Source organism: Stenella coeruleoalba (genome assembly GCF_951394435.1).
Source record: "Stenella coeruleoalba genome assembly, chromosome: 17".
Lineage (NCBI taxonomy): Eukaryota > Metazoa > Chordata > Mammalia > Artiodactyla > Delphinidae > Stenella > Stenella coeruleoalba.
In genome coordinates this window covers 17,761,535-17,785,111 of record NC_137163.1, presented here as the reverse complement: position 1 = coordinate 17,785,111, position 23,577 = coordinate 17,761,535, and the positions used below count along the sequence as shown (strand labels likewise).

Genomic DNA, 23,577 nt, shown 5'->3' with positions numbered 1-23,577 from the left:
GGGAGACATTGTAGAACCATAGAAAGGGCATTGTAACAGAGGCTAATAGAAGTGGTCTCTAATTATATAATCTTGGGCCAGTCACTTAACTTCTCTGGTGCTTTATTTTCTCATCTGTAAAGTGTTGAGATCCTTTTAGATGATTTCTAAGATGCCTTCTAGCCTTAGGGCTCTTACCATTCCGTATGTTTTCTCACCACTATTAGAAGATGGCAAGTATAAAAGTGATTATTTCTAGTAAGTGACCTAATAATTATTTCCACAAGAGGGAGCTTGAAAACTATACTTTACCGTAAGGCGCCTTAAGTTTTTTAGACAATGGTGAGTTTATAATAAAGGATTTAAATACCTTTATGTTATATAATAAACTATCTTGAGAAAAAAAAATTCATCATATGGGTAAAATGAATAGATTTTAAAGAATTGGAGGAGAGTATCATATTTTCCTGTCAGGGCTGTTATGTGCCATTCAGAGAAAAGCAGTAGCCTTCTTTATTAAATACTTAGTAATACCTTACTTTTAAGGTTCAGAAAAATGGTCTATTAGTTATGATTTATATTTAATATACTAGATATAATTTAGGGAGGACTTTTTTCCCCTTTTTTGTTAATGCTGTTTGTTTGTTTTGGGGGTGTGGCTAAGAACTTGGACTCAGGGTAATCCTAGCTTCCACAGCTACAGCTTATGTGGACTTTAGGTGAATTATTTAAAGTGAGGATAAAAATAGTATTATAGTAGTGCCTCATGGGATTGTCATGAGGATCAAATGAGATGATGCTGAATGCTAAGTATTTAATAGTGTATGGCACATAGATCCATTTAATTAATATTACCTATTATGATTATATGTAATGTGTGTATATATATTTTTTCCTAACCTACTGTTTTATTTTAGCCTATATGAAGAATCTGCAGAAAATTTGCATCAGTTATCAGACAAACTTCCTGCTCCTGGTAATATTTTATGACTACTTTCAATAATTTGTACCTTATCTTACTTTCTGTGAATGAGTGATAAATTCATTCTTTATGCTCGTGTTCTCACTTCTAACTTTGAAATGAAAAATAATTTTCTATATGAAGTTGTTAAAAAACATACTCTACTACTTTAATAAAGTACCTTGTTGAGACATCACAATTTTCTTAATTGTTTTCATTTACTTAGACAAAAATTAGAACTTAAGAAATTACTCATCTGTTTCCTTCTTCAGTTATTACTGAAGAAGCAGCTTTGCACTGTATATACCATTGTTTTCCACAATGTTCTATAGAACTCTACTCCCATGAGCAAATCCTGGAAAAAGAAGTTCTTTAACCTAGATCATTTGGATAACATACTTTTATGGTGTGAAGTCACTATACATATTATCAAATAGAAAGTCATGCAGTAAAAGAAGCCCTTGACTCAGCATTTTTTTACACAATCCATTTTTTTCCTATAATAGAAAGCATATTTTATGAAATACTGCATCATACTATTCTTAAAACTGTATTTTGTCTTAAATTAATCTTCCTTTGTGTGAATCAAGTAGCTGATTCATCTAAACCTTGGTACGCTTTGGCATCCACAAATACTTTTGAATACTTTTCTGAATATTTTTATTATTGGAGGTCATTTATTAGGCAGATAGTTGTTGTGTCTGTTATATGTCAGGCGTTGTACTAGGAGCTGAGTATACAATGATGAGTAAAGCATATGTGATTATCATAAAGGACTTTATAGCTCACAGTCTAATCCTTATATTCAATGTTATATTTTAGTATAAAAGATCCTATATGGAAGATAACTGAATACATTGATAAACAAACGTGTCAGATTTTTATATGAAGTTCAAAATATGGAATGTACAGTTGCTATTTTGGCAAATTGGAATACTTTCATTATCAAACTTTTATTTGGTTTCTGTTTCATTTTGATTTTTCTGGTCCTTCAGTAAAATTTATCATTTTATAAAATTTAAAGTTTCATGAAGTTAACCTTCTTTCTCAGGAACCAATGATGTTGTCAGTATAATTGAGTTTTCTGAGTGCTTTATTGTTCTTTAAAAATAGAAATAATTTATTTGAACATTACAGTTTTATACTAATTCATTCCCTTTTATATAACAAAATAAAGTATAGAAGAACATAATGAATTGCACAGGTTTTTTTCCCTCTGTTCAGTACAACAATAGCATTGATGATCTCAAGAGCAATGTATAATTAACCACTGGCACATAATTGGCAAGTAATTATGATATAGTTCATTGTTTTTCTGGCATATGCTAGCTATTTCAAGGTAACATGGCTTTAAATCAAATGTGAACATTTAAAAATTTTGAACTCCTGAAGATGTATATTTTTTTGAAGAATTTCAGCAATTAAAGTTAAAATCCTTCATCTTCTAAATAAACGTAAAATTCAGTTGTTCAAGGTACTGTTTTGAGACATTTCAGATCTAACATCTTTTTTTAAAAAATTTATTTTTATTTATTTATTTTTTGAACTTATTTATTTTATGTATGTATTTTTTTGGCTGCACTGGGTCTTCATTGCTGTGCATGGGCTTTCTCTAGTTGCGGCTAGCGGGGGCTACTCTTGGTTGCCGTGTGCGGACTTCTCACTGCGGTGGCCTCTCTTGTTGCGGAGCACGGGCTCTAGGCACGTGGGCTTCAGTAGTTGTGGCTCACGGGCTCTAGAATGCAGGCTCAGTAGTTGTGGCATACGGGCCTAGCTGCTCCATGGCATGTGGGATCTTCCCAGACCTGGGCTCGAACCCGCGTCCCCTGCATCGTCAGGCGGACTCCCAACCACTGCGCCACCAGGGAAGCCCCCAGATCTAACATCTTTAAAAAATTATAGTTAATCAACTATGCTCCAATATAAAATAAAAATGTTTTTAAAAAATTACAAAAATGCCTTTATCTCTTTCTAGGTAGAGCAATGATAGATATAATACTGTTGCCTTCTGACAAAGATCCACCTAAATTGAGAGACTGTTTGCCTACTGTAGGAGCATTAAAACATTTGAAGGAATGGTATTCAGCAAAAATTACCATAGCAGGAAATCATTGTGAAACGTAAGCTTCTTTGTTCATATTTGACCACTATCTGTGTTGTCCGCTTTTACAATTAACTTGCTACCCTGTTTTTAATAGACCCAGCCTTTGAAGATTTTTTAAAATGTGACAAGATAGTTTTATGTCATACTGTGATTAGAGATTTAGCTGTTGAGAAGAACCTACATTTTTCTTATTTCATACTTTATATTTCTGAGAAGTTTTAAGTTTTTAGTAACTGTTGTTGATGCTTTCTTACAACTATTATTGAGCATTAATTCTCCAAACACATTATGTGTTTTTAAACAGGTTTGTATTGTCCAGTGAACACTGTGATAAATACCATGGATACATGGATACACCAGATTTATAATGTCATATTTGTTTTTTGTTTTATGTGCAATGTAGAAATAAATATATACTGTTGTGTTTTATGACATTTTAGTAAGGATCAACTGTGTATTACAGTTTTGATCCTTAAATGAGTATTAGATTTGTTAACTTCATGATTTTCTTCACTCAGCAGTTGTTTATTGAGCACTATCTTTATGCCAAGCACAGCAATATATACTGATAATAAGAAAGTGAGATTTGATCTTTTTCATTGAAATACAGGGAGGGACAGGAATGCAAATAGTCATGATAGTCTGTGATAAGTGCTATTATGAAATTCCATACAGAACTGTGTGGGAACAATTGAGGAGAGCAGTTCTCCTTTTGAAGATAAGAATTCATTCAATCTGTGTATATGTGTGTACATATGTGTATATCTGACGTTAAAATTAATAAATAATAATTGGAAAATCTGTTCATCTGTAGTATTAAGGGTAATTACTCATAATTCAAGGGGATGTTGAGATTAAATGAACACACGATAGCAACTTCTTCAGAGACTGACTTAATGAATGTTCTATAGTATTAGTTGATAAAAGCAGCAATATAAACTTTGCATTTTTGCCTGTTTGGCTTGTAGCTAACTATAACCATTAAATCTAAGTCAAATTTAAAACCCTGTATTTAATTATCATAAACTTTTATTTATAGAAGTTGTCAGAAAATTGCCGAATACCTTTCTGCTAATATTGTGCCTTTACAAGATCTCAGAAATGCTATTGATTCAAAGGAGTTATGGAGGGGAAAGATTCAGATATGGGAAAGGAAGGTAAGTGGATTTCTGTTATCACAGTTTGCAAAGCAGGCCTTTCGACCTTATTTACAACACAGATAGTTTAAATGAATCCTAATGAAAAGGTACCATATAAAGATGTTCTAGAAAAGCACTATCTAAATAGAACTTTCTTCATTAATGGAAATGTTCTGAATTTATCCTTATACAATAGTCCGCTGGCTTCATGTTGCTAGCACTTTATACTTGACTACTTCAAACACAGAGCTGAATCTTTTACTATATTTTACTTTAATTAATTTAAATTTAAATAGTGACTGTGATTGTTTTGGGCACTGCAGTTCTAGAATGTAACATTCTTTTAAAGCAGAATTTAACATTAGTTGAGTTCATGTTTATCCAAGCTGCTTTAGTTCATTGCATATGTAAACTCCTGGAAAACTGCTTAGAACATGTTTTCTTACCTATGATACCACCTTAAGTGATCAGTGCTTTCTGCTAACCAGCTGATTTTGAACAATTTTTTTTTAACCTTATTAGACCCCAGATTTCTCAACTATAAGATGAGAATATTAGATTAAACCCCGCTAATGTTAAATTTCTATGAGGCTCCAATTCTATTTTGCGATCCCTTACCGTGAATGAATATGTTTGGTGGTTTTTATAAGCTGTGTCCATGTTGAAATCAGTGTTCCTGGTATTTTATGTGTTTCTGTCTATAGGCAAAACTAAAAGAAAGTTTCTTAATGTTTGTTTAGTATGGGAGCACGAGTAGATCGTTCTGTTCCTATAAAGATTTATTGTACTAATTACTAGACTTTTTTTTTCCTTTTCAATTCACTCTTAATTATAGTTTAATAAAACTTCTAATAAGACAACAGGAATTAACGTGGCTGGGCCCTTCTTGTTGAGTTGCATGCCAGCTCTTCTTTATCTTGGGGAAGTTAAATCTGCAGATAAATCTTCTTTGCAAATGATTTTAGTGTAAACAAGTCATATAGCCTACAAGAAGAATGCAGGATACAATTAGCTAGGAGAATTACTTTTGTATACATTTTTTGAAATTGCGTGTCTACATACAGACAGATAATGGCAGGGTTCTGTGATTCTTTTATTCTTTTATGGATAAGAAATTAAATGTCCATATCTCCCCAGGCTGCATTTAAAACTTGAAATCACTTTTTTTGGTGGAGAATAGCTTTTAGCTTAGGGGCATTATAGTGATTAAGGACATAGATTCTAGAGTTAAGATTGCCTGCATTCAAATCCTAATTCTGTTTCTTGCTAGTTTTATGTGAAATGTTAGATAATATTTAGCCTCTTGGTGCCACAGTTATCTTTATCTGTAAGACAGGTATAATAGTAGTTCCTAACTCAGATTTTTATGAGGTTTAAATTATTTAAAGCACAAAGTAACCATTCAGTAAGTGTTACCTATCATTGTCATTACCATTACTGTTAGTACCCCTATTATTACTACTTGTGCAGGAATTGATCTTTTTATCAACAGCTTATATTGAAAGCAAACTATGTGTGAGGCACTAAGGATCTAGTGGTGAATGAGACAAGCAAGTTCTATTTTTGCAGAACTTAAGACAGTAGGAAGCAGGTACTGAACAACTATATGTAAAGGGGGTTGCTTTGTTCTCTGGTTGCGGAGAATGGGCTTAGTATCCTCTTGTGGGCTAGTGAAAGGCCAAGGAGAGCTTTTCATGAAAAATTCATGTGAAAGTTGAAATACGAATGATATGTACATAAATGGAAGAACTGCGGATCAAAAATAAATTTACATATGGTTTTCCTCTCAACTTTTACATTGCAATGAGATGTATTAATCTTTGTAACTTAATTCATGATGCCTGTAACTGTGTTCTCTTCGTTTCTTTTCAGTTTGGATGTGAAATTAGTTTTCCTGAATTTTGTTTAAAGGGAGTCACACCTAAGAATTTTAGTACATCTAATTTAAAAACTTGCTTTCTTGACAAAAAGATAATACCATCAAAGGATAAGAGTATTTTGCCAAAGGTAATCTATGTTTAATTGTTTTTGCCATCATCTATTCATGAATATTTCATAAGATATGTTTGAATCTTTAATTAACATTACTAATATATGTGCTTAAGTGTGCTCACTTGCATAACTTTTACTATAATTATAATTAAGTGCTTAAATTATACTGTATTATCAGTATTGAATGTTGGCAAAACTATCATTGTTTTAAATTGTTTTCAAAATGGAACGATCCTAACTTTAGATCAGTATAGGCCTGAAAACACTTATTTTTTTTTTTTTTTTTTTTGCGGTACGTGGGCCTCTCACTGTTGTGGCCTCTCTCATTGCGGAGCACAGGGTCCGGACGCCCAGGCTCAGCGGCCATGGCTCACGGGCCCAGCCGCTCCGCGGCATGTGGGATCTTCCCAGACCGGGTCACGAACCCGTGTCCCCTGCATTGGCAGGCGGACTCTCAACCACTGCACCACCAGGGAAGCCCCTGAAACCACTTTTGATTTGAACTTTACCATGTGACCTTTCTAAGACTCAGTTTGAAGGGCGTATGATACAGTGGAAAGAGAACAGGCTTTGATGTTAGGTAGACCTCGGTTTGAAACCTGACTTTGTCACCTATGAGGTATTGTCACCTTGGGTAGATTGATTAATTCATTTATGAAATGGAGATAGTAATAAACACTTATCATACAAAATTATGAGGGTTAAATGGAGTAAGAGATGAGCATCTGATATAGTACCTGACATTAGCTTCATTTACAGTTTAAGAGGTATTGATTCTTGTCCCATGTCTCCATAGATTTATTCTTAAAATGCAAGTAATTATAAAGTATAATAATTAAGAGGGGTTTGGTTCGCTTTTTTTTTCACATTGGACAAATAATATAAGAAGAAGTATTTATATAGAAGCACTTTAGAAATTCACTTTGAAGGATGCATTTCAAGAATGCACAAAACATAGTGGTCATGAAGTTGCAAGGATGTCAAATTGATGGGTAATATTTTCTGATCAAAGGGTGGTACAAAAGACATATTTCTGATGTTGACACATTTCCTAATAGTTCAGAATTACTTACTTTAAGTAACTTACCATGACCATCTTTCACAGGAATATTAAATTCTTTTCTAAAGATTATAATCATAAGATTGATGACCTCAACTTTTCTTCTTTGGTAGTACACCATTCAAGTATGAATAATGTGTCTGATTTTTGCTGCTATTGAGAGAAATTTAGGGTTCAACGTCTTAAATAAATGTAAGCCTCTCTATGCATAAACAAATACATGCATACATACATATATATAAATACACACTAGGTGTGTTGTGTATTTATGTGTACATACACATACATACACATAATCATATATGATGAAATTACTCAGCTTTCTGCAAGTTTAAAACTTTGTGTGTTTGAAGATGTGTTTGCTTTTCTTTGCCCTTCTTGTGAAGCACTCTAGCCCCAACTCTTGAATTACCTTCTTCACTAGCTCACTCTTAGTTTAGTTTTAGACTCTATCCAAAGAAATACTGAATTTCATTTCTCTGAGTGGAGCTTTCTTTGTTAATTAGTATTCTTGTTTTACTAGTTCTCTCTTTAATTACTTTAGTATTTCCTCCAAGGACTTTGTTTTGTTTTTTGTTTTTTTTTTTTAATCTCAGCATACCAAAGTTCATCCTGGAGTGTCTTTTCTTTCTCTTTCTCAGTTTCGCAGACCCTCTTCAACATCCTAGCCTCCTGGCTTATCTGTCTGTATTCCTAGAGATAAATAGGAAAAGTTGAGAACTCTTGTCCTCTGTTGCTTGCCTCTTTCTATACTCATTTTCCTCCTGTTAAAACTCTTTCCAGTTAGTAAGAAATCTCCATATCTCTCTACTCGGAAAGGTAGAATTGATATGGAAGAAATTCTTATCTTTGATAGAGAATTAAGTGTTTGTCTTGCATAATATGTAAATACGTGCTTTTTAAGACCCATTTTAAAGATTTAAACCCTGATCACTAATTTGTTCACTTTCATTTTATTTATAGTATTTAAAGTCTTACATAATTTTAATTTCTTTTTTAGGTTTTTCATTATTATGGCCCCGCTTTAGAATTTGTGCAGATGATAAAATTATCAGACCTACCTTCCTGCTATATGTCAGACATCGAATTTGAGTTGTATCCTTTTCATTTACATGTTCATTATAGATCACAATTTTTCTGTGTCAAGTAAGACTGTTTCCTGGTACCACCACATTTAAATATTTGCCCATACTTTTGTTGTTGTTTTTCTTTTTTATAATATCAGTATACTTTTCATTGCCATTGCTTTAAGAGAAATTCTACAGCTTGCAAAAAAAGAATACTCCTTCAGGCACGATATTTATGCCTCTAAAATAGGCAGAAGACTTCCTGAAATTATTACTCATTGCTTATGGGGTAGGTAAGTGGGAGAAATGTTAGGGATCTGTGAAGAAAAACAAAATAATTTATATACTATTGGAATGTTCAGATGTTTCTCTTGCCATTGGCAGGATAGATACAAGTGCCAGTCCACTGTATCTTTTTAAATACTTAAGTAAATAAGAATGCTATCACATATGTCTGTAAACATTCAACATATTTTAGACTCTTTTTTAAGAAAATATATCTAAGAAGTTTTAGGAACAGATCTAAGAACAATATTTTATATAAAAAGAATTTGTTGTTGGCCAGAAATGAAACCCTAGTACAGTGTTCTTGAATTTTTATTCAGAAGCTCCAGTTTGTACAAATCTCTGGTTCTAATAGTTTAGAGTAATGCTATTTATAGTATCACTATTTCTTGATGTATTTTCAGAATCAGAAAAATAATTGTCCTTGGAAAGGAGTAATTGTGAGTTCCCACAGTTAAAAATTTTGATGAGTGAATTTAAGTACCTTGTGAATTGGAGAATCAAACTTATTTTAGGGAGTTGAATTATTTGACAATTACCATTTCATCATTTCTTTAACTCCTTAGTGCAGAGGACTGACAGAAAACAATACCAAACAGAATTCCAAGCTGCTGTTGGAGCAGGTTTCTTCCCTGTGTGGCAAGGTATAGAGGGTGTTTTTTTGTTTTTGTTTTGTTTTTAACATTTACAGATGTGTGAGAAAAGGGAATGTATTTTTTAAAATCTGTTTCTGTGTGATGATTTGGCTTCTTTAACTTAACATAAGGTTTTGGTCCTAATTCATGTTAAGATACTTTGGACTTTTCATAATAACCCCAAAGTCTTCTGCAGACATGCAGTGATGTTTTTTTTTTTTTAGAAGAGATTTTCAAAAATAAGCTTCATGATGATAATTGCTTTTAGAACACATTAGATTATTGTTAACCTTCCCCTTTCACATCTGATTTCAGTTCCGTGGCAAGATATGTATATGCTTGCATTATCTTTCTCATGGTAGGATGGGTAGGTGGAGGTGAGAAAAATGTCTCAAACTTCACTAAATTATCATTTGTAAGTTTTCAGTTCTTCTTTTTTAATTTTGGTGATGTTTAGAAGATTTTCAGCTATTTGACTAGTTTTTATATATATATATATATATAAAACATATATAATGATATGGTAGAATTGGTATATTTAAAAAATTTTTAACTACAACATAAAGAATTTTAAGTGGAATCATATAAAGTCAAGTACAGTTTTCAATGGGAAAAACTAAAATTTTCTTTCTGGTTATTTGCTCAACTACCTTGTTTCTATGAAAACAATTTTTAATGCACAAAATGTTCATTGGCAATATTTGCATAACATTTTCTTATTATTTTAACAACAAGTACTCAATTATCAAATAGTCCTGCAGGGAGAAAAATGATTGTTATAATTATGGTTTCCCCATGGCACTATTAATCAAATCTTGGTTATAGTTCCCTTAGAAAATTGATGTAGTAAAGAAAATATGATTTTGGCCTTAAGATGCTTGGCTATATAATAACTTAAAATTTTGACTTGCAGCCTCAAAATTTTGACTTGCAGCAGTGTATCAGAGTATTTATTTGATGAAATGGCCTTTAAAGGAACAGTCTGAAGATAATGTTAGCCTGTTTTTTCACCTCTGAAGTACCCAATGTGCTACATTTTGAAATTTAAAATTTCTTTTTTTGTTTATTCAACATTAGTTCTACCTTATGCATTGTATTAGATATTAGGGCTCCAATGATGGATTGTACAGATGAAGACTGCCCTCATGGAACTTACATTTTGGTAGGAAAAATAGAAAATAAGAGCTATGAAGAAAATAAGCAGGCTGAGATAGGGTAGTAGGGTGGATGGTGTACTTTAAACAGGCTAATAAGATCGTACATCTCTACAGAAATTTGCACACAGAAGTCTTGTGAAGTGGTATAGTTAAAAAAAAAAAAAACAGAAGAAGAAAAAACACTAAGAATAAAAACAAACAAACAAACAACTCTGTTCATATTTTAACCCAAGTAGCTAAATAGTTCACTATGTAACCCTATCCAGGAAATGAGAATGTCATTTATCATTAATCATCTCACCTATATTATCAAATAAGGGAGGGAGGGAATATGATATAGTAGAAAGTCTCAAGTAAAAGAACGTGTACTTTAGAAAACTTTGATTTAAGTCCTAGCTCTGCCACTCACTGGTTTATAGCTTTTTAAATTGTGAACTGGAAATAATAATTCCTGTTTTGCCTATTTCAAAAAGTTGTAATGAAAGCCAAATTGGAATATATTTTATAAACTGTACAGTATGATACAGATGATGGTTGCTATCTAATTATTGTCTTTGAAGTTTATGTGGCCCAAATGATAGACACACTTAAGTGAAACATTTTCCTGAAATTTATAAAGCACTAGATATCCTCTAGATATTTTGAAGTTATGATGAAATTTTTAGGAATTAGTTTTATAGGTAATGTTTCAAGTCAATATCAGACATATACCTATAATTTAACTCGGTTATAAAATAATTCTTAACCCATCTAGATATTGAAGATAGGCAACTCTAATCCTAGAAGAAAGCTAAACTATTGATATCTATTAATATAGTATTTTCAATTGTTTTATTTTAAATTTGTTGCTTCTCGGACAATGACTGAAATATTGGACTACACTTTGTCAGTCGGGGACAAATAAATAGAACTTTAAATATATGTTCCTACTTTAATTCAGCAAAGGGATAACTTTTAGAAACATACATTATGTAATTTGGCTAAATCTCTAAATGTGAAGCAGTTCACTGTCCTTTTACACTGTGTCATAGTTAGTCTTTTACATTTTTGAAAAAAAAATTGAATTCCACGGTCATTCCTTGAAATAATCCCAGTGCTTTATAACATGGTTTTCATTTATTTATTCAACTTTTCTTTTTGTTTTTTGGACTGCCTGCCAGTTGCTTGTTGCAACTGGAGAGAATACTGGAGAGAATAAAGTGGACAAGTTCCCTCCTTGGGAAGCTGTCAAAGTGCTTAAATTCTAGTGCTTTATGTGATCCTAAGTCAACTTTTGAGCTTAAAAAAGATGTTTGATTAGCCTCAGAATAAAAATAAAAGCCTTTTAGAAGAAAACTTATTTTATTAGATTAGAAAAGGCAAAATAGGGTTGTTAGGGAATCATGATGTCTATTAATCACATGGACAGGGAATATTTTTATTAAAGAGGAGAATTTATAAGGCTAAAAACATGATTGCCATAGTGCCTGCTTGTTTGGGGGTTTGCCTGCTGAAAAGATTGAATCAAAGTTTTGAAACTTGGGTTTGAAATGTTATTTGGCTGTTAAATTTTGGAATAGAATGTTAACATAAAAGGATCATCCTCAAGTCTCTCAAAGTATATCTAATGATTAGTGTATGAGTGAGAACAAGTTATCAGAATCCAAGTTTGTTGTGACTGTAGTGTAAACTATTGACATAAATTTATTTTGTAGGGAATTATAGCTTATGGGATTTAGAAAAGTTTATTTTCATATTTGTAGCAAATGTTTAATCAAAAATAGGCTGTCTCAGAAATGTGGTCACTTCCTTTGCTGATGGGTCAGGACACATTTATGTCAGGCTATAAATTATGCAATGAACTGCATTTAGTATCTTTACATTGTTAAGCTGTAACTATAATTGTAACAGTTTTATAATTGTTAAGCTATAATTGGGCCCTGATCTGGCATACTCACATTACAGCTTTGTCATCCTTTGGGCCAGACAGTTTTGTTATGCATTTTGGTCTAAGAAGTCTTACTTAAGCAAGAAGGAAGAACTAGGACTTAGTGTTTAGGAAATTAAATATATATCTTTTATAGTTAATGATTATTTTCCATTCCTAAATATTTTTATTTTTAATATCTAATGCTTGACTATGTAAAATACATTTGACTTAAAATAAAAAGGTTATGGCTATAATAATCAAGAAAAATAAGCATATTTAATTTTACCTTCCTTGTTTTACTCCCGATAGACTTATTTTCATATTCGTTAGTTAAGAATACGTAAGTAAAAATAATAAATAGCAACTAAAAGTATTAATTAACTTTGTGTCACATATCTCATGTAACCCTTCTATCTACATAGGACAGTTAAAAGTGATTTTGCATTAGATTTGAGATTGATAGCAAATGCCTTGCCTAAATTTCCCCAAAAGTAAAAAAAAAAAACAACAAAAAATGTATTTATTGGGATGTGCTGATTTTGTAGCTTACATTTCTAAAATAACAGGCAAAATACAGCTTTCAAGGTTGCAGTTTGTTTTATTCAGTGCTTAACCAAACTGAGAATTTACCTAAATATATTATGGTGGGTTTGGGGGGACAAATATTTAACAAACCTCTGTGTGCCCAGCACTGGGAATACAAAGATGAATAAGTTGAGTTTGCTCATCAATCAGTTAGAAGCTGCTGTATGTTTTCTGGCATATGATTCATGGTTTCTCTAAATTTTATACCTACTAGCATTAAATCTCTGATATCTAGCAACAAAAGTTTTGAAATTGCCTTTAGATTCTAATTTTGAAGCCAGACCAATAATCCATCCAGTCAAAAGTTTATAAAAGTATAACTCGGTATGACAAAATCTTTTGAGGTTAGAATTCGTGACCTCTCATTGATTTGCAGATATACGAAGAAATTATACCCACAACCTAAACTTAAACATTGTGAATACGGTTTTCAGAGATACATGACTCAGTGGAAGTAAAACGGATACCTGTAACTTTGAATCCTTTCTCTGTTTTCTGGCTTTTTTTTTTTTTGGTGGAGGTAGGGCAGTGTTCTTGTTTTTTTCTTTTTTTAGTTTTTATAGTGGAATTCTTGGGAAAGAATGTGACTAAATACGTGTTATGTAGGTGGAATATGAGTGGAAAATTGTCAGATGACGCTATTTTAGAGTTGATTTCATTGTGCACTCACTAAAAATATGTTCTGTTTTATCCAGGTTGGTGCTCTTTTTGTATTGCCATGTACCATTAGTAGCATACTTACTCCTCCTCCCAGCCAGCTCAGTTCAAGAAAATGGAAGGAATATATAGCTAGAAAGCCTAAGACAATCAGTGGTAAGTAGTAAATTTTTAAGTTTTAATGGTGCCACATAAATAATGTATTTATCAACTTTGAAATGGAGATAACATTTCTTTATGAGAAAATATATTATTACTACTGATTAAGAGGACCCGTATCATTTTAAGATGTTTTTCTTATCAACCTACTGCAACAGAAAGTATATACAACGTTATTCATTCATAAAATATCAGTGTTCTAAAGGCAGAAATTTTGGTTAATTAGATAGTTAATTATATTAAACATGGGTTTCTTAGAGACATTTCAGGAATAAAATTTATGGAAATAGATTAATTTATTATATGGTTATATTAAAAAAACAAACTTGTGATTACAATTTTCTGTAGAATTTATTTAACAGCTTTTTATATGCTATGCAGTATTCTAAGTACTTTAGAAATCTTGATTCATTTAATTTTTGTAATAACGTTATAAACCTAAAATAACCTTATAAACATTTAACAGGTGAGGAAATTGGGACTTGGAGAAGTTACAGAGCTATTAACTGGCAGAAACAGGATGTGAACCAAGATTCTGCCAATTAATAGCTCTAACATCTCCAAGGGTTTGAACCCAGGCACTCTGCTCTTAACCCCTGCACTGTGTTGCCTCTCTAATAATCTATTACATTCAAGATGTCATTAATTTCTATTATAAAATCAGATTATTTAGATCCAATCTCTAATACTTCATTAAGTAATTGCAGGTCAAAATGTTAGCTACTTGTCCAAAGTCACATAGCTAAAGTGTGTTCCTTCGTACTTTGTTTCAGTGTTTTCTGTTTTAATTGGACGATGATTTGTTTAGTTTAATTCTGAGCTTATACTTAGTTTTTGTGACCTGTGATATTATGGGACTAAGAACTGGAATTGAAATGTATCTACCCAGATTGTAATCTCTAGAAGTATTCTAGAACCTTAGAATTCTGAGGAATACAATTTTAAAATCAGCGGTTTACACAGTACTTTATAGGAAATAGGTGAGATACTAAAATTCATTTTAGCAAGTGTTGAATCTGAAATGTAGATAATATCTATGTGGAAATTTAAAGTTAGTGTTTGAAGTTTAGATGTGTATCTCTAGAGGATGGTCAGGGCAGGAGATTTAGATTTTTAGTTTACCAGCTCTTTTGTTTATCTGTTTTACAGCAAATCACCCTAAAACTAAGTGGCTTAAAAGAACAAACACTTTATTTGTTCATACTTCTGTGTTTGAGCTAGGTTCAGCTGGGCAGTTCTTCTGCCAGTCTTACCAGTGGTCACTGATATGTGGCTGCGGTGAACTTGTGGATTGTTTGGAGGATGGGCTCAGATGGGATGCAGGAACAGCTGTCTTTCTCTCTCCATGTAGTCTCAACGCCTTTTCCTTGCCACGTGCTTTCTTCTTGTAATCTCTGGAGCAGGTTAGCTGGAATTTTTTACATGGCTACTCAAGATTCCAAAATGAAGAAAAATTGAGGTGACAAGGACTTTTTAAGGCTTATTCCCAAAACTGGCCAAGTGTCACTTCTGCTGTATTCTTATTTAAAGCTACTCACAAGAATGGGCCAGATTCAAGAGGGAGGTGACTATACAAGGGTCTGAATACTGGGAAGCCCCCAGTGTAAAAGTCCACCGCGGGTGTATAAAGGTGATAGTGGAAACAGGAGTGGTTGGGAAAAAACACATAGACAACATGGCTAAAGAAGAGAGCCAAGGATAGGACCTTTAGAAATACCTGAATTTAAGGTAAAGTGGAGGAAAAGTTAGAAAATGGTTTAGTAAATGGTAGTTGGAAGACCCTAAAGAGTTATAATCATTAACATCAATATCAAAATACCATTTATTGCATAATATAGAGTATTGTGCAAAGTGTGGGAAATATAGGGAAGTCAAACTGGGTTCTTACACTTGAGGAATTAGAGGCATGGTCCTTTTCTTTGTAAAGTTTATAGTCAAGTGAAGAAGGCACTTTGAAAAATCATTATAAATCTCTTTATCCATCAGGGTGAAAGTAAAGTGGAGGATACTTTCAGAGTGTATGACCTAACGTAGCCTTAAGAATTCAGGAAGGCTTCCTGGAGGAAGAGACATAGTTAATGTAGTTTATTGCACTGCACTAATTCGTGAAGAACTGTGGCTTTAACCCTTCTCAGCTCACAGGGAATAAGTGTATACCTGGTGATTTTGGCAGATGCTAAAACAAAATCAGAAGTAGACTTACTGGGTGGCAGTAGAGTCAGTTTCACTGTACTACGTGAAATCACAGGATAATATCCATTTCTCAATATTACATAGGTTTACAACTTATTAACATGAATAGTAACATCTCTTAACTAAACTTGAGTGTATCCTGGACAACCCTTTATTTATTTTTCCTCTTGTAACTTTTTCTAAGATAATTTACTGATTTAGAATTTACTCTTAGTTTTTTTTTTTTTTCATGACTTTCATTGCAACTTTAAGAAAATACCTTATCATGAGGCTTGATTTGATTTTTTTAAATTATCACCTCTTAAAATTTGGGGATTAGTATTAGTAACTTCTGAATAATAATTAGACATATATCACATGACCATCTTCGAAGCCAAGTTGTTGATTAAGCCATATCATTAAGGGCTGATTAAGCTGACACTTTACAATCTTCTTTTTTTTAATCTCAGAAGTAGAAACAATCAAATTGAACAGTTGATTATTAAGTTCTATTTTACCCATAACCCTTTCTGTAGGGGAAATTATTTATCCCATTGACAGAACTTCTTTTGTAAAGAGTAGTCAAGTTTTAGCTAGTGTAAGTTTTGATGCCTCTTACATAGGAAAACGTCTTATCCCATTCATAGTGCCACTACTAATGGCCTCTCTCACTACAAAATAAGGTATTAACTATCAGCCTCCTAAATCAAAACTCTGTTTCCCCATAACCTGCTGAATCATGCCCAACTGTTCTTGGCTGTCGCCTTCCTTGTCCCCTATCCTCCAGACTAAACTTTGTACTGTTTCCTAAAACTATTCCCTGGTTTTACACCTTTATCATGTTGTTATTCATGCATTCAATCGGTCACGTTTCTATTCATGCTTTGTAGATACTATGAATCAGGTATGGTACCGCAGTCTGGGGGTTGCTGGTGAGCAAGACAGACTTGGCTCATCCTCTTCTAGAATTTATCCTGTAACATAGAAAAGAGGCACTGAGGAGGGGCTGAAACAATCCCTAAGAGATATTACATAAATAAAACAAGGTGTGCAAACATTATTATGCTACCTTTTGTGGTACAGATAACAGCTCAGATGTGTGAAGTAAGCATTTATATGTTTGTATATGCATGAAATACTCAGTTTTTCAACAGATATTTTTATTGAGCACCTACAGTATACTAGGCACTGTTTTACATGCTGGACCAGCAGTAAATTGAACAAAGAACTTGCTCTTGGGGAGCTTACATGTTAGTGGAGGTAACAGGTTTAGTTCTTGCCCCAGATAGGCATATGGCTGGGTCTCTCAGTTTCAGAAAACCTTTACTCCAAAGTCATTTTCTAATTCAGGACCTAATTTTTGCCATCCCATCTAAAATTGCAAATGGACTCTTTTCCTGACATCATCTCCATCTTCCCAGCTCTAATTTTTCTCCTTAGTGCTGATTACCATCTAATATACTAAATGTGTGTACGTTTCTCTCACTAGAAGTGAGAAGAGACAAAGTGAAGTTTTTTTACTTTTATTCATTGCTTTATTCTCAGTGCCTGGAACAGTGCCTGACACTTAATAGGTACTCAAAAATATTTGTAAAATAATAAGTGAAATATGTAGTGTATTTCTATTTAGTAATAACCGCTGTCTGGAAAAGTAAAGAAAGACTGAATGGACTGCAATGTGAACCAAAATTTGTGCTCCAGTTTTTATCAGTTGCTTAAGTTTAATGTATCATCCCTTGATGAAATAAAGGGATGTATCAATGTATTATACATAGGACATATGTATTAGTTTGAACCTCTCTTTGTATATCAAAAATTGTTAAAATATCAGCAATTCATATGGTTTGACTTAAAATAGAAGAACAATGCCCAATTTTAAAGAATGATTTTTAAAAGTGTTTTGCAGTGAAATACCCAGAAAGTATTATGGTACTGGGAAAAGCGTAAAAAAACTATATGAACAAATGCAATTAACTAAACCTTATTACATTTCTGAAGAAAGGCTTCTATATTTAAAACTATATTGAAAAGCCAGTTGTATAATGAAAAGAGCCTGGCTCACCATATGTTCACAGAGATGTTTTATGAAATTGTCAAAAAATTGGATGTTGATCACTGCCTAATTTTATATAACAAATGAAAAAGCTAAGGTACAGAGAAATCAACAAATTTGTCTAAGGTCACAGGGTGAGATCAGAATTTCCACTCAAGTCTTCCTACCGGTCATCCATGATCATTTCATAATCCTGAGTTCTATTGTTGCCTCATTTTTTTTTTTTTTTTTTTTGTTGCCTCATTTTTTAAAAAATTGGAATTCTTTTGAAAGGAAACATTTTAAAGGTACTCGGCAAAAAAAATTATTAGCAAGGACTAATGAAGCATTTTGAATTGAGGAAGCAAGTGCCTTCTTCATACTCAAGTCAGTGTGATCGAAGTGTTTCAAAATAGTGAGCTGAAACTAAGGTTAAAATGACTCAGTGTAACTGATTTATAAATAATTTTGATCTTGAGAAAAGGTAGAGGACTTAGATAAAGATCTTGAAAGAGATTTCAGTGGCAGAGTCAAAGTATTCTTTCAGTCAGCAAATATTTATATTTATCGTGTGCCCGTCGTGTTCAGGGCATTATTCTAGGTGCTAGGAATTCAGTAGTGAAAACAATCGGCCAACTTTACTGTATTAACTTTTATTAAACACACCACTCAAGAACATACTGGTTCTCTTCAAGCACATATGGAACATTCTTCAAGATAGACCATATATCTGTCAGGCTATTAAATGAGGCTCAATAAATTTAAAAGAATAGATACAATACACAGTATGTTCTCCAGTTACAGTGGAATTAAATTAGAAATAAACAACAGAAAGAAATCTGAGAACTCCTTTAGATACTTGGAAACTAAATTTTAAACACACTTCTAAATAGCACATAGGTGAAATTAAAAACATAGTTTTAACTGAATGAAAATAGAAACATATCAAATTTATGGAAAGCAGCTAATACAGTACTAAGAGTATTCTAAATGCTTATCTTAGAATGGAAGAAAGATCTAAAATCAGTAATTTAAACATCAACCTCAAGAAGCTAGAAGACTAAATCCAAGTGAAGTAGAAGGAAGGAAATTAGACCAGACACCAATGAATAAAATACTGAGGACTATATCTAACAAGAAGTGCAAAACCTGTACACTGAAAACTACAAAACATTGCTGAGAGTAGTTGAAGAAGATATAAGTAAATGGAGAAACATACTGTGTTCATAGATTAGAAAACTCAGTATTATTAAGATGGTCCTTCTCTCCAAACTGACCTATAGAGTCAATCTAATCTCTAACAAAATTCAGGAGGACTTTTCATAGAAATTGACAAACGGATACTAGATTTACATGAAATTGCAAAGGATCTAGAATGGCCAAAACAATTTTGAAAAGGAAGAACAACTTTTGAGAACTTACACTGCCTGATTCACAACTTGCTATGAAGCCATACTAATTAAGACAGTGTGGTGTTGGAGAATACACACACATCAGTGGAACAGAATAGAGACAAAGATGCCAATGGGAAAAGGATAGTCCTTTTAACACAGTACTGGAATAATTGTATGTCCGTATGTAAAAACTCAAAAATTACATATATATGTATATAAAATATGTAATTTTTAGACTTTTATCTTACATAAAAATTAACTCAGAATGAGTCATATACCCAAATGTAAGCACTAAAACTACAAAACCTCTATTAAAAAACATATATACCAAAAGGATGATCTGTAAAAAGAAAAAAAAAAATGTATAAATTCACCAAAATTTAAAAATACTTCCATTTTGAAATCTAAAGAAAAAAAATGGCTTTGATGAACCTAGGGGCAGGACAGGAATAAAGACACAGACGTAGAGAATGGACTTGAGGACATGGGGAGGGGGAAGTGTAAGATGGGATGAAGTGAGAGAGTTGTATTGACATACATGCACTACCAAATGTAAAATAGGTAGCTAGTGGGAAGCAGCTGCATAGCACAGGGAGATCAGCTCGGTGCTTTGTGACCACCTAGAGGGGTGGGATAGGGAGGGGGGGAGGGAGAGGCAAGAGGGAGGGGTTATGGGAATATATGTATACGTATAGCTGATTCACTTTGTTATACAGCAGAAACTAACACACCATTGTAAAGCAATTATACTCCAATAAAGATGTTAAAAAAAATCTCCTTTTTGAAGAACTATTAAGAAAAAACTTTAAAGACTACTAAGAGAAAATAGTTTCAATCATATGTCTTACAATGGACAGGTATATAAAAAAAAATTCTTACAACTCAGTAGTAAGGAGAAATTGCAATTAATAAGTGGGTAAGAGACTTGAATACACATTTCTCTAAAGATACATGAAGAGCTAAAAAAACACATGAAAGATACCCAACATCATTAATCTTTTGGGAAATGAAAATGAAAACCACAATGTGATTCTATAATAAGTGTCTAGAATGGATATTATTATTACTATTTTTTGCTGTACGCGGGCCTCTCACTGTTGTGGCCTCTCCCGTTGCGGAGCACAGGCTCCGGACGCGCAGGCTCAGCGGCCATGGCTCACGGGCCCAGCCGCTCCGCAGCATGTGGGATCTTCCCGGACCAGGGCATGAACCCTGCATTGGCAGGCAGACTCTCAACCGCTGTGCCACCAGGGAAGCCCTAGAATGGATATTATTAAAAACAGTGACTATCATATTTTGATGAGGATGCAGAGAAACTGCAAGTCTCACACGTTGGTGGGGATGTAAAACGGTACAGCTACTATGGAAAACAGTTGGGCCATTAAACTTACACTTAACTCTGCAGCTCAGTTCTTCCATTTCTAGGTATTTATCCAGGAGAAATGAGAGCATATGTTCACACATGCTTGCAAGCAGCTGTTTATAAAAGCAATATTCATAATAACTAAGAATTGGAAACTATGCAGATATCCGTCAACTGGTGAACAGATGAACATGGTTTGTTTCGTCCATATAATGGAATCCTTCTCAGCAGTAAAAAGACATGAAAAGTTTTGAGTATACCTAAATATTACTAAGTTTATAAAGTCAGGCTTAGAAGACTAGTACATGATTTTACTTATATGAAATTTCTAAAAAAGGCAGAAGGACCAGAAAGCAGATCAATAGATGCCTGAGGCCATGAGCAGGAAAGGAGATTGACTACAAAGATAATGGAAGCTTTCCAGACTGAATTATAATCATGGATAAACAATTGTATAATTTCCTTAAACTAGTCAAACTTAGACTCTGACATGTGTATGTAAATTATACCTCATTAAAACTTTTTTTTTTTGGCAAAAATCACCTGAAGGCTCTTAGACCTAAATGCAGAGTTTTGTTTCTATCCTAGTTCAGTAATTCTTAATACCAGCTCACATTAGAATAACCTTGGCAGTTATCAAAAAAGAAAAAGTCAAGCTGGGCCCTACCTGAAAACAATTAAATGCAAATCTCTGGGGAGGATCAGGGCATCAGTAGTTTGTAAAAGCACCCAAGTGTTTCAAATGTGCATCCAGTATTGAGAGCCTCTGCACTAGGCATGCTCTCTTCAACTCTAGGCTGGAGAGCCACTGTTTCTGAAAGTCCTTCAGATGCTTTGAGGCAGAAAAAGGTTTAAGAATAACTACTTTAGACCTTTAATTCCTTGGCTAGAAAATGAGGATAATATACTTGTTTAGTATATCTTGCAAACTTGTTAGACACTATTGGTAATGAAGGTAAACACTTTGTAAACTCTGCAATAGCTTTTTGTTATTCTGTCCTATCTTAAATCCTTTCTATGTCTGTGAAACAATAAAGGATCATTGTTGTTCATGATGGTGAGTAAGATCTTGAAATATCTTCTGAATAACTTCTTTATTCACTGTAGCTTTCATATTGTGTATTTTACTGTGTTTCAACTAAGAGGAAATGTATACAGTTTATGATCCTAATGTTATTTAATTGGTTGAAATAGTCATAGTGGAATCTATAAATTCTTCTACATTTTTGGAATCTTCTCAGTAGGAGGCTTCTAACACCTATTCCACAATACTATTATTTCTTAAACCATGTTAGATTCTTTCTAAAATTGAGCCCCAGGGCATTTTCTTGGAGAGTCTCTGGCAGTTTACGATTTATTTTTAAATTTACGATAAATTGTTCAAAGCTTAGTCTGATGAATAAGGTGGGGGATCAAGCTAGGCAATACATTTTTTGTAATTGCTTTATCAATGTAAAGTAATTAACATTTTTTTCTTGTGATTCCCTAGCTGACCTAAGGACCATTTCAAAAGTTGAGTCTAGAATTTACAGTGATGTAACTGTTGGAAAGTGTATAGCTTCCTAAAATGCCTACATTGAAGGCTAGATTTTATTTTATTGTTTAATTTTTGGCATAATTATCAAACTAATTGGGTATATTATTTAGTCGCTTCTTAAGAAATATATATAATACTCATCAATAATTTAGACTATTCACTTAACCAGAATATCCTGTTCCCCTAATCATCCTGGGATATTTTTCATTTTATAATATGGAATATTATTTCCTCTGTACATTAATATGATTTTGTTTTTATATTGTTGAACTGTTTTTTTTTAACATCTTTATTGGTGTATAATTGCTTTACAATGTTGTGTTAGTTTCTGCTGTATAACAAAGTGAATCAGCTGTACATATACATATATCCCCATATCCCCTCCCTCTTGCGCCTCCCTCCCACCCTCCCTATCTCACCCCTCTAGGTGGTCACAAAGCACCGAGCTGATCTCCCTGTGCTATGCAGCTGCTTCCCACTAGCTATCTGTTTTACATTTGGTAGTGTATATATGTCAATGCTACTCTCTCACTTTGTCCCAGCTTACCCCTCTCCCTCCCCATTTCCTCACATCCATTCTCTGCATCTGTGTCTTTATTCCTGTCCTGCCCCTAGGTTCATCAGAACCATTTTTTTTAATTCCATATATCTGCATTAGCATACGGTATTTGTTTTTCTCTTTCTGACTTACTTCACTCTGTATGACAGACTCTATGTCCATCCACCTCACTACAAATAACTCAATTTCGTTTCTTTTTATGGCTGAGTAATATTCCGTTGTATATATGTGCCACATCTTCTTTATCCCTTCATCTGTTGGTGGACACTTAGGTTGCTTCCATGTTCTGGCTATTGTAAATAGTGCTGCAATGAACATTGTGGTACATGACTCTTTTTGAATTATGGTTTTCTCAGGGTATATGCCCAGTAGTGGTATTTTCTGGGTCGTATGGTAGTTCTATTTGTAGTTTTTTAAGGAACCTCCATACTGTTCTCCATAGTGGCTGTATTAATTTACATTCCCACTAACAGTGCAAGAAAAGAAAGGGTGTTACTGGCTTTTAAGAACCACTGAGAAACTTATTGATATAAAATATGACTTGATTTTTATTATACTAGAATTTTGTTTGCTAATGAAACTAATAGTGGTACATCTCTTCATTATAGTTCATATGTTATTCGTAAAATTTGATACAACTAAAGGACACTTGGAATTTCTGCTTCTCCCATTTTACCTATATAGTAGATCCAAAGTGGATGTTTTTTTAGTGGGAGAGGGGGCATGCAAGCCAATCAATCTCTTATAAGTTGATAGTGTAAAAATAACAGATGAAAATAGAAATGTTTTGTTGTAATCATTTTCCCTTATTTCTTTAGGAAGAGCTATGGG

At 33.2% G+C, this 23,577-nt stretch overlaps 1 protein-coding gene across 1 annotated transcript in view; it reads left to right on the top strand.

Annotated features, from left to right (window-relative positions):
- Positions 1-23,577, top strand: part of MTBP (MDM2 binding protein) — a 72,183-nt gene that overhangs the window by 5,465 nt on the left and 43,141 nt on the right. Inside the window, exons 5-11 of the mRNA XM_079901656.1 lie at positions 897-955; positions 2,916-3,060; positions 4,084-4,201; positions 6,056-6,190; positions 8,236-8,330; positions 9,159-9,231; positions 13,569-13,686. Of these exons, the coding sequence (XP_079757782.1) occupies positions 897-955; positions 2,916-3,060; positions 4,084-4,201; positions 6,056-6,190; positions 8,236-8,330; positions 9,159-9,231; positions 13,569-13,686 (743 nt within the window). The remainder of the gene's footprint in view (positions 1-896; positions 956-2,915; positions 3,061-4,083; positions 4,202-6,055; positions 6,191-8,235; positions 8,331-9,158; positions 9,232-13,568; positions 13,687-23,577) is intronic.